The sequence below is a fragment of the Orycteropus afer genome, unplaced genomic scaffold (genome assembly GCF_000298275.1).
Source record: "Orycteropus afer afer isolate SDZICR_OR568_19922 unplaced genomic scaffold, OryAfe1.0 scaffold00020, whole genome shotgun sequence".
NCBI classification, from domain to species: Eukaryota; Metazoa; Chordata; class Mammalia; order Tubulidentata; family Orycteropodidae; genus Orycteropus; species Orycteropus afer.
The window spans coordinates 14,864,821-14,877,135 of NW_006921607.1; the positions used below are offsets into that span (position 1 = coordinate 14,864,821).

A 12,315-nucleotide genomic window follows, 5' to 3' on the forward strand; every position below is an offset into this window, starting at 1 on the left:
AAGCTTGATGGATAAAAGAAAAAACCCTCCCTCCATACTCAGGCCATGATCCCTCAGCCCCAGTGTCCCCACAGGATCCCCTCTTCGGGATCCAACACGCCGATTTCACACTGGCTCCCGCCATTCTTCCCTTACCTCGTCTTCTAGTCTTGCCCTCACTTTCCCACCGCCTCTACCCCGCCGGAACTGACGTAATTAGTAATGCGCCGTACAGCGCTAGAAAGGTTCCGCGGGCGCGGGAAAAAGAGTTCCGGCGACACTCAATGCGCCGGCGTATGGGCGCGAGCGGTTACAGCGCCTTCCGGGGCCGAGGCACTGAGCTCTCTCGTAGTGTCTCTAGCCTTCGACGTGCCCTGAGCAAGGTTTGGAGAGTCCGCCGCCACTAGAAGGACCTTTTTTTATAGCTCCGGAAGCTTCTAGGTGCCTAACTACTCTGACTTTTGCCCCTTGACCCTGCTCTCGCGGTGGGGCGAGAGGTCGGGTGGCCATCTTGTGGCGGCGGCGCGGGCGGCTGTTACTGCGGAGACCCATCCCCTCCCCCCAACCATCATCCGGGCGGTCTGTCAGTAAAGAGTCTGGCAGTCTGTCTGGTGAAGCCTTGGCCTTGTGCCGTTGCTTTTTCAGCCGCACTGGGCGGCCCAGGCCGCTCCCTGCCGGCCTTCAGCACCGCCACCATGTCCTCCTTCTCGGAGTCAGCTCTAGAGAAGAAGCTGTCGGAGCTGAGCAACTCTCAGCAGAGCGTGCAGACGCTCTCCTTGTGGCTCATTCACCACCGCAAGCACGCGGGGCCCATCGTCTCCGTGTGGCACCGCGAGCTCCGCAAAGGTAAACACCCTCTCCCCGCCCCTTTGGTCCAATCGCGGGTTGACCTCTTCCCCACCCCCTCCCTAGGCTCCTCTGCATCTTGATCGAGTCTTGCCCTTACAGACACGGGCTTCTGAGTTGGAGACAGTGTTTTCATTTCTCGGAGAAGGAAACTGAGGCCCGGGAAGGTTTAAGGCACTTGTCAGAGGTCCCACTGACCAGGGCCCAGGTACCCGGATTTGTAGTTCATTAAGCTGTCAATCCCTCAGATTCCTCCTCACACTTTGAACTGTTATTTTCAGGGCTTCATTTAGCTCCTGGTGTTGGGTGCTGGCTCCAGGCTGTTATCTGCCAGGCGCTGTGCTGGCCATTTGGAGTAAAAGTCGGTGGGCTCAGGAGTCAAGCTGCCTGGATGAGAGTTCTGGCCCGACCACTTAGTAGCTGAACAATGTTGGGTTCTCTTTTCCTCTGTTTATCTGTAAAACGGAAGTAAATGCAGCTGTCAGTTACAGAGCCTTTACTCTGAGCCAGTCACTATTCTAAGATTTTTATGCACTGCCTTGCCTCAGTCCTCACAACAGCATTTTAGAGAGTTTAAGGGGCCACATCACCTCGCCCTTACCTCTCACGCCCCTCCTTTCATGCCGCTGCCGTTGATTGTAGACCCTGCTCAGGATCTGGTTGACATTCATTGAGCTCAGCCTGGCATTGGGTTGGGCACTTGATAGCATGTTAGTTCCAGAGGCCAACAGCCTGGATCCTAAGTTTGACTTTGTTCCTTGCTACTACCAACAACATAACCTCCATGCCTCCCATGTTCCTTAATTCTGAGTCCTACCATGTAGGAGCTTCTCAGATGAGGAAAAACTGATACAGAACAATTTGTGGTGAGGAGTAAACAGAATAATCCAGATGAGCATTTAGCATCGTGTCAGAACACAGTGAAGGCATTGGATAAATATGGTGGTGAGATGGGACTATTGATTCAGTGTGAGGCGGAGCCCTTGCCTTCAGATTTCTCACAGTTGGTGGGGAAAGATGGATACCTACACAGCTATCTGATACCCCAAAGAGTGCCAGAACAGAAGGATGGGGAGATAATAGGGAACTTAAGAGTTGTGATGAATAGCATTCATGTGCTAGGTCCTTTACAGCGTAGGAGGTGACTTTACATGTGTTTTCTATTGCCTGTGTGGTGGAAGGAGTCACTTCAATTTATAGATGATGAAACTAAAGCTCAGAGTGGTGAAGTGGTATTTCCAGGGTCTTAGAGCTGGTGAGACTGTATCAGGTCTCAGGTTCCAAAATCCAGTTTTTGTTTGTTTTCAGCAGGCCCAGTTGTAGCCATCTAGCAGAGATTCACAAGTGTCATGTACTGAACTGAGATAGGGATGCTCTCAGCCCTCAGCCCTTTGGTAGAGCTTGGGAAGGCCAAAGCCTCCTTCACATACCCCAGTGGGCCATTTAAATACTATTTGTAACATGCTGAGATGTGGAAAAATGTAAATCACCTCTCTACGTGATCCTATTGGATGAATTTCAGTCCATCTACAATGTCCCATTTTTTGTTTTATTTTTTTAAAATTTTATTTTGATTTGGGTGAAGATTTACAGAGTAAATTCACTTTTCATACAGCAGTTCACATAATATACTTTGTCTCATGTCATTGACCAAAATTTATAATGCAACAGCTCCCCTCCCACTTCCTCCCCATAGTTACCTCTTCCCAGTGTCCATCCCTCCATACTCTTCTGCGCCCTGAGCTGTCTGCCTGTGTATAAGCAGCCCTTCCTTCTCCCATGATTGTTCTCTCCAGGGCGTGTGTCTACTTGAGGTAAATGTTTAATTCACATGCCTGTACTTTGGCTAATGTCCCTTTTTTTAAACGAAGACTTCTTGATTCCTCATCTCATTCTGAGTTATGGAAAATAATAATTTAGAGAGTACATTAATTTCTGAAGCTCCTTTATCCCTAATCTCATATTTTAGAGTCTTCTGTTGTAAGTAGGCTGCCATTATTATCTCAATTTTCTAGATGAGAAGACAAAGATACAGAGAGATTTAAGTACCTTGTTCAGTGGCCTGCAGCCGGGATATGAGCCTGGAGTTGTCTGATGCCAAAACTTGAACTCAGTGCACTTAAGTGAAAGTGGTTATCTGACTCCAACCAAATCCACAGTATTTTCATTTATTAGAATTAATCACTACCTCCCACCTTATCCCACCTATTTAGCACTTACTTCCTTCTTACCAGTTACATCTTTTTTAGTACATTGTGTTTTGAGAGAGAAACTGTTTCTTTTTTCTCTGTAACCCCCATGGCATTTAGCATGGTGTGTGCTACTTCTAGGTAGTCAATAAATAGTCTTAGGAGTTAAATTGTGTGGCCTCTGACACCATTTTCATGGTTGAGTAAAGCATCCAAGCGGCATTGTCTATTAGAACTGTCTGTGATGATGGAAACATTCTATACCAGTGTTGTCCAATAAGCTAGCCACTAGCCACGTGTGGCTATTGGGCACTTGAAATGTGTGGCTAAAGAACTGAATTTTTAACTAGATCAATTAAAAATTCATTTCTCCAGTTGCACTGGCCACAACTGAAGTGTGCAGTAGCCACACGATAGGCATGTGGCTACCATATTGAACAGCATAGAGCTAGAGAAAGCTCCTTTCAGGCATCAAGATGCAACTTCCTAATACCCAGGCTTCCTTCAAATTGAAAATGCCCTTACACTAAAGTGGAAAAGGATTTTGTGTTCCTAATGTCAACTTGGGAGCCCTGGTAGCATAGTGCCTAAGGCACTTGACTGCTAACCAGAAGGCTGGTGGTTCAAACCCACCAGCCACTCCTCGGAAGGAAGGTTGGGCAATCCTACTTCCGTAGTGATACTGCCTCGGAAACCCAAGGAGGGGTCGCTATGAGTCGGGGCCGACTCGACGGCACATAACAACAACAAATGTCAACTTGCCTGGCCTTTTAGATTCTAGGCTACTCTGATTCTTCAAGAAGTAGATAGTTCTATTTATGGGTAAGTCATTTTCTCTGTGTAAGTTGTTCACAGACTTTCTGTTGAGTTACCTTCAAAAATATTTACCAGACTTAAAAAATAACTATTTCTCACTTAAATATTCCTTCTATTTCTGACGGTTACTTTCTTTCCAATTTTCTAGGAAGAATTCTTAAGTTACTCCTTTGGGCTCTGTCCTAAGTAGAACTTCTGCTCTTCATGGAGTAGTTTGGTGTAAAATGCTCTTAGATGAACATTTTTTGTAATGATGTTTTTGTATCCTAGTCTGAATGCAGATACATAGGCCTTTTTCCAAAGTTACTTTAAGACTTTCTTTAGATGTCAGAACCAACCAGCCAAGTGAAAAGTTTTGGTCAGCCAGTTCCTACTTTGCTCAGTTTGGATTGAGCATAAGTAGGAGGATGAAAGGACCTATTTTGTCGTATTGGAAAGATCTCTGAACAAGTGAGTTGTCACCCAGGGCTGGAGTTGGAGGGGTGGTGTGTGTCCTATATGAATGTGTGTGTTCAGGTACTCTAGTGCTTTGCCCTATATCACCTTTACACATGTGGTGTTTGTGTTGATGGTTACATGCTAGATGTGGAAGGATAAAGGTTTTCTAAGTAGGTCACGTTTAATTTTTATTTAAAAAATTAGATGATAAATTCATGTAGTCAAAAAATCAAAATGACATGAAAAGCTATGTATTAAAAGATCTTACTTGGGATTTCCCATAGCCCCATGTACCCTATTCCCACTCCACACGTACCATTTGTCAGTCTTTTATTCCTATATCTTTGCATTGTTTTGTGATTTTTTTAATTGTTATAAAAAAAAAATATACACACACAAAACGTGGTTGCTATGAGTCAGAATTGACTCAGTGTTGAGTTTGGATATATATAAAACAACATTTGCCAATTCAACATTTTTCAGGTGTACAGCTTAGCAATATCAATTACAGTAATCATATTTTACAGCCATCATTTATTGTTGATGGAGGGATAAAGTTTATCCTAAATAAATCCCCTTGGTTGTGTTTGGGGATGTTGGAAATTAATTGACATTGTAGCTGGTGAAAACCTTAACTCTAGTCTCTTAGATACTGTATTTGAAAAATGTATCAGGTCTTGGATGGCCAAATTGACTTTTTGCAGTACAGATTATGGATTTTGTTGACATAAAGTATGTGAAATTTGTAAAACTTCACTTAGTCAAATTTGTTTTATTATTTTTAAAATTTGAATCCACTATGGACTTAGTATTTTGACTTACTGCAACTTCTCAGAACAAGGTTTGCTTCCCCTCCCACCGCCCCCCCAAAGAAAGCCTTTGCCATAGTCATACCTTTGTAGCAACAGTAGGATATCTTAACTAGTGATACTATTGTTCTGCTTTTGAATAATAATCAAAGCAGTTTAACATAGCTCAGGGTTTACAATATTCTCATCAGTTGGCCATCTAAACTAAGTTATTACCAGAAGGTTAATACAATTCAGGGTGTCCGTATTTAATTTTTTGAACACTTTAAGACATCAGTTTAAACTATGATGTGCTTTAAAAGTCTTGGTTTTTTTTTCTTTTTTTAACTTGGACTATTCTCATGTAGCTACTAAAGACATTTTAAAATGTCAGATCTTATACCTGCTGTGTCAGCACTTACACACGTATATGTTTCAGAAGAAACAGAAAAGTGGTTTCTGAGGAAATGGAGCAAGAAAGACTATATTTTTGTACAGATAACATGCACGCACATAGAATGTGTTGAGAGGGTTGTGTGGTTTCTGAAAAACCATGTACGCGCGTTATTTGCGTAAAAATCTGGCAGTTATTCAGGTGTGTTAAAGGTTGACATACAGCTCCCTTGAGTTTTTCAGGTAGTTTTGCATTGGAAAAAACTTAGTGTTTGAAGTATCTAACTATGTTCTTATTTATTTCTTTTAAAAGAAAACGAGGATCAGAAAATGGTAGTGATGTAACTTTATGGTTGAGAAATTATGTGCATGGAAGCCAGGAAATTCAGTAATGTTCCCCTAAGCAACTGTAACTCAGACATACTGCATGAGGTTTTTATGGTTTAATATATGAGACCGTATAGAGTAATAGGAAATGCTACATCTAGTATGTATAAGAGAGAAGAATTATGGTTTTTGTGAGAGTCATAATTTTGACTATCCAAATTTCAGATGTGTGTAAATTTTCAATAATAATGTAGCATTAATGTATATTTGTATTTGAAATAAATAGCCATTGGTACATCTAGAGAGTTCTCTGGATTGTAGAGTTGGCATCATTGACTGTTTATGGTTATTGAAGTATTCAAAGAGAGATTTTCAGTTCAGGAGCATAAAGTATAAAGCATGTAGTGAAACTGAGACTTAGTCTTTCATTCTGGAATATTTGATAATCAGCAGTAAGTTAGCAATGTTCATTTTTGCATGGAGTAAAGGAAAGGCTTAGTTTTAACATGTCTTCTTAAAAATATTGAATGGTTTATCCTTTAGGAATTTTCTTTGGACTATCTTCATTTTTAGTATGTCAATTAATCATTCTGGTTAAAATAATACAAAAATGAAGATAGTCCATTCTCCCCCCACCCCCCCAAAAAAAAGATTTTCCAAAACCTGTTTTGCCTGAGACCTTCATGAGTTCCTTTTTTAAAAAACAAAACAAAACAAAAACCCCACCATATAACAGCTTTGACCTCAAGTAGATAATATTTGTTTTAATGTTCTGTGTGAGTAACCTAGGGCAAAAGAGCTATGTAATGAGAATTTCCTTGGTGTATATTAAACTTTTTTTTTTTTTTTTTTTCCAGCCAAATCAAATAGAAAGCTTACTTTTCTATACTTAGCAAATGATGTCATTCAAAATAGTAAAAGGAAAGGACCGGAATTCACTAGAGAATTTGAATCTGTCCTTGTGGACGCTTTCTCTCATGTTGCCAGGTATGTTGTCTCTCTCTCCTTCTTCCTTTTTTTAATGTAATACCTTTTTTCCTTTTTTGTTCTTTATGTTTCTGTGATAGCGTTTGTAAATTGAAAACTGTGTACTTTAAAGAAAGTGTTGCAGAGGCCTCTAGAAGTTATCTCAGTCGTGGAAACACTTTGTTGCATTAAGGAGATTCAGCCAACCACTTGAATTACATCTTTTCCCCCAGATATATTCATTTATGATATGGCTTCTTGAATATGGTGTTTTCCTTGGTTTAGCTGAGTTGTCTCATTAGCTTATGATTTAAAAAAAAAAAAATGGCTAAATAGCTAAGTAGTGCAAGTGAGCCTTTCAATAATAAAGCCTTAATGGCTTATGCTTTCGTTTTTACTTATTTCCTTCTGGATGTCTGGATATCTAGTTCACTAAAATTAGTAGTCATTACTGTATCTGCAAGGATAGTGATTATTAGTGTGCTCTGGCTGTATTAAATCGTTTTACTACTGTATTTTGTGGCAGAGAGGACTGGAGCATAGGGCATAGCTACAGCTGATATCATAGAAAGCATAAATGATGAAAAGTTTTAGAAATCATTGTTACTCATTTACTGTTTTCTGTAGATACAAGTTAGGTAGCCAGGAGAAGCAAAGAAAATGGCTATTTTTCAGCAGAACATGACTAAGTAAACATAAAAGATGAATAGACGGAAGTTCAGAAAGATGAAAAGGAGACTAGTGGGTTAAATAAAAATTGTTCTAAGGTCTAAAGTATAAGTGAAAGACCTTAAATATGAAAATAAACCCATCGTTCCATGAAGGAATTGACAATTTGAAGGAATAAAACCAGAAATCCAAATGAGAGAAATGAAATACACCTTTCTGGAGATGGAAAAAAGATTTTTAACTTGCTTATCAGCAACATAGCTGGCTCCTTAATTTAAGGGACATGCGTGCTGAAGAGGCAGAATGTATCATTAGTTTGTACAAAATATGGAATCGTCCTAACAGTAAATTTAGAACAGACTATGAGACTAGCTGTTTGAAATTGGAGAGTTAGGCGTTTTCTAGTTTTGATCAGATTCACTTCACACTTTTCTTTGACATTAAATGTAGCTCTGCCTCAATTACTGTCTAAGTGACCTTGACTGTGTTGGTTAACTTTGGAGTGCGTGTTTCCTAATTGGTTAAAAGAGGTGAGGGGTGCACCACCTACTTTAGAGTTGTGATGCAAAGACAATGTTTGAACTAAAAAAAATCGCCATAGAGTCAGTTCTGACACAGTGACCTTGTAGGAGACAATAAACTGCCTAAGGGTTTCTAAGGCTGTAAATAATTTTGGAAGCAGACTGCCACATCTTTCTCTGCAGAGAAGCTAGTGGGTTCAGATCACTGGCCTTTTGGTTAGCAGCCCAGCAGTTAGTCACTGTGCCACCAGGGCTCCTTTATGTGTTTGAAAGTACTTACTAACATTTGTAATGTGCTCATTTATTGGAATGTACTGGATTTTAAACTCCTGTATCCCAACTACCTAATGAAGTGTCTTACAAAGCTGCTGGATTATGTAGCTTTAGGGGTTTCATTTGTGTAACTCCTTGTGAATCGTGTCCTAGGAGCTGGGGAACATTATGGTCTGCCTAGCCACAGTGCAAGCATTCAATAAATATTTGTTGAATAAGTTAATTTAAGGTTCTAGAGAATAGGCTGAAATAATTTCTTATAGGGCCAGTAAACATAGCCTTGTGTTTAAAATATGATCAATAATCTTAATTGGTCTCAATCCAACAAAGGGTAAGTAGAAAGAGGTGAGAAAAGGAGAGTGGACAATACTAGGATTAAAAATTCCTTTTCTGCTTGGTGTAATATCTTAAAACCCTGTCCAAGAGGCACTGTAAAATGCCTTGGCAGAGTCCATGACATTGTGAGGAAAATAAGCCTGGTTTTTCTTAATGAAAATAACAACAAAAAAAAAATCCCAGTTTTTGTTTGCATTCTTCTGGTTCTTTTATAGGAGCCTTGGTAGTGCAGTGGTTAAGTGCTCAACTGCTAACCAGAAAGTCAGTGGTTTGAACCCACCAAGTGGCTCCGTGGGAGAGAAGACCTGGCAAGCTGCTTCCATACAGATTATAGCCTAAGTGACACTATAGGACAGTTCTGTTCTGTCACATTGGGTTGCTATGAGTTAGAATTGACTTGATGGCACATATTCCTTTAAGGTGCTGTTTGGGTATTGTGTTCAGGACAGCCCATGTCTTTAAGCCCCCTCCCTGAACAGAAAGTCCAGCAATTTCACTTCAATGACTGATGCATTTCATTAGCAGTAAAAGTAGCTTAATAAATGCTTTCTGTGTAGTGTTTCTCTGTCCAGTTGATGATCAAAAGTTGAAGTATTAATACTTACTAAAATTCATTGGAAGTATCTCTGTGGTAACCTCTCACTTGTCCTGTGCCCCCTTCCCTCCCACAAACAACCTCTCATGTCAAAGAATGCTACCAAGCTCAGAGGGGAGATATAATTTGAGTAATATTTAATTAACCAGACTAAGCTTTGTTGTTGTTGTTGTTGTTATGTGCCGTTGAGTTGGCCCCGACTCATAGCGACCCCTCCTTGGGTTTCTGAGGCAGTATCACTACGGAAGTAGGATTGCCCAACCTTCCTTCCGAGGAGTGGCTGGTGGGTTTGAACCACCAGCCTTCTGGTTAGCAGTCAAGTGCTTTAGCCACTATGCTACCAGAGCTCCTAGACTAAGCTTAGTTTCCATGTAAATGCTGCCTTGTTTACTCCTCTGTTTGGAAATAGTTGTGCATTTCATTTTTCTTTCAGCATATTTTGAGTGGCTTTCATGTGCCAAGTACTGATCCAGACACTAGGGGAATAGCAATGAACAAAGAAGACAAAGACAAATAAATGAACAAGATACTTTCAGAGAGTGATAATATGGATATAATAAAATAGAATGATGTTCTAGAGTAGGTGGGGTGGGGGTCTCTTCTATGTAGGTATGATCAAGGAAGGCCTCACTAAAGAAATGACATTTGAGGTAATCATATGACATAGGAGAAGCTATTAAGAGCAGGCTAAGGCAGAAATAATCTTGGCATATTAAGAGAAACAATAAAGACTAGTGTAGTTAAAACATAGTGCACAAAGGGGAACATAGTATTACATGGTGTATCGGACAGGTACATAGGTACACATAAATTCCTGTAAGCCTTAGGAGTTAGGATTTTATTATGGGATGGATTTTAAGCAGAGAAATTATGTATTCTAATATATGTAAAAGATCCTTCTGACTCGATGTGGAGAACAGATCATAAAGGCCAAGAAAGGTGGCAGGCAGGCAGATGAGTTTGGAGGGTATCATTGTAGGACATGCTAGAGATTGGCTAGGATTCAAAAACAACAAGATGATGATAACTTCCATTTATTGAATGCTTGCTTCATGGATGAATTTGGGGTATTTTTTTTACCCACATAAAACTGATAGGATTTGTGGGAGTTAAGTAGAGGTTGGTGATGAGGGGAAAGAGAAATCAAAGATGATTTCTAGGTTTTGACATGAGTGTAAGTGGAGTGTGATGGTGCCGCTTATTTAGATGAAGAATGGAGTAAAGATTCAGTAGAGGAAATTACGAGTTTGTTTTGGCCATGCTGATTTTGAGTTGGCTGTTAAATATCTAGAAGTCCTGGGTGGCACACATGGTTAAGCACTTGTCAGGTAACCAGGAGTTGGCAGCTTCAACCTACTCAGAGGTGCACAGCTTTGAAAACCCAGCAGAGTGCAGTTCTGTTCTGCACACATGGGCTTGCCATGAGTCAGAATCCATTTGATGCCAACTGGTGTGGGTTTTTTCTTTGTTTTTTTGTTAGATACCCCAAAGGGAGATGCCTGATAAGCAGATGGATAAAATCATTAAGCTCAATAGACAATTAGTTTATGGAGACATAAATTTGGGAGTTAACACCATATACATGATACTTATTTAGTTTTGTGCTAGGGGTTGTCAAGACTACTGGGTTTGGTGGCTCATGAGGACTCTCAAAACTTAGATGTAGTTTTATTCATGGCTATGACTTATTACAGTGAAAGGATTTGAAGCAAAATCAGCAAAGGGGAAGTGCACATGGGGTCAAGTACAGAGGAAAGCAAGCATAAGCTTCCAAGAGTTTTCTGCCAATTAAGTCACAGAAAATGCGCTCTATTTTTCTAATGTCAAATTGAGATAACATGTCTGAAGCGTTGTCTACCAAGAAAATCCATTAGGAAACTCTGTTCATGGTTTTGAGAGCTCTGGTAGCATAGTGCCTAAGGCACTTGACTGCTAACCAGAAGGCTGGCGGTTCAAACCCACCAGCCACTCCTCGGAAGGAAGATGGGGTAATCTACTTGTAGTGATACTGCCTCGGAAACCCAAGGAGGGGTCGCTATGAGTCGGGTCTGACTCAATGGCACATAACAACAACAACAGTCTAGCACTTAGTAAAATTCCAGATTCCCAGAAGGAAAGCAGATATTTAGCATAAGCCATATTATTTACACAAATAGTTTAGGCACTCTTACCAGTTAAGGAGTGCTGAGAACACTCTTAAAAGTTCTCAGATGCCAGCCAAGGGCCATTCTTGTGAGCAGGCCTAAGGCTAGTGGTCTCATACATGTTGTGTTAACTCTGTTCTGTTCAATTTCAGACATTCCTGTTTCAACTTTGTGTGAGGTACTATTGGAAGTCCTGGGGATACTAAGAATTCCTGCCCTTATTTGGCCTACCATAGGTGTCCTTGTGTGTGTGTGTGTGTGTGTGTGTGAGAGAGAGAGAGAGAGAGAGAGAAAGATACCAGTCAGAAACACACAAATTACAGTAGATGTTCCAGGGCAGTTCTGTAGAACTACAGGGAAAGATGAGGCGACCAGGCTGGCTTGGCAAGGCTCTAGGTAACACTCCAAGTGGCAGCTGTACATGTGTGTGTATGTGTGTGTGTGTGTGTGAGAGAGAGAGAGAGAGAGAGAGAGAAGTTTCTCATCTGTTACAGTCAATTTAATTAATGGGAATTAAAATACATGTGAAATTGTATTCAACGTAATACTATTTGTATACTTCCTTATCTTCCGTCAGTTTTTCCATAGTCTGATAGCAGATTTTTGGGCCTTTTCCCTTACAGATACTTCAGTTTAGTACCCTGAAAAGGGAACTCCTTCTGCTATAAAACTACATTATTGCTTGAGTTGTATCTGATTCCAAGTGGTTAAGTTTAGTGACTTCCAGTTGACTAGAGCTACTTAATTCAAAACCTTATCAGCAAAAAAAGATTTCATGAATGTTTCATCTGTAACTTTGAAACTTATCTAGCAAAATTTTGAATTACTCTTGTGCCCAAGGAAATAGTCTGTCCTGATTAGTTACATGTACTAATTAAACTAGAACCCGCCTTTTGGCTTTAGCCTTTAGTGATGAAAGCCTTTGGACAACGATTTGTGATTATAACAAGTATAAAGTTTAGATTCCACCGTATAATCAGGTAGCTGGAGTTGTACTCAAAGTCAGTCTTCGTCTTAATTGAGCCCCAGATATCT

At 40.4% G+C, this 12,315-nt stretch overlaps 1 protein-coding gene across 1 annotated transcript in view; it reads left to right on the forward strand.

Annotated features, from left to right (window-relative positions):
* Positions 1-674: 674 nt before the first annotated feature.
* RPRD1B (regulation of nuclear pre-mRNA domain containing 1B) overlaps positions 675-12,315 on the forward strand; it is a 49,266-nt gene continuing 37,625 nt past the window's right edge. Inside the window, exons 1-2 of the mRNA XM_007934657.2 lie at positions 675-825; positions 6,634-6,763. Coding sequence (XP_007932848.1) covers positions 675-825; positions 6,634-6,763 — 281 coding nt within the window. The remainder of the gene's footprint in view (positions 826-6,633; positions 6,764-12,315) is intronic.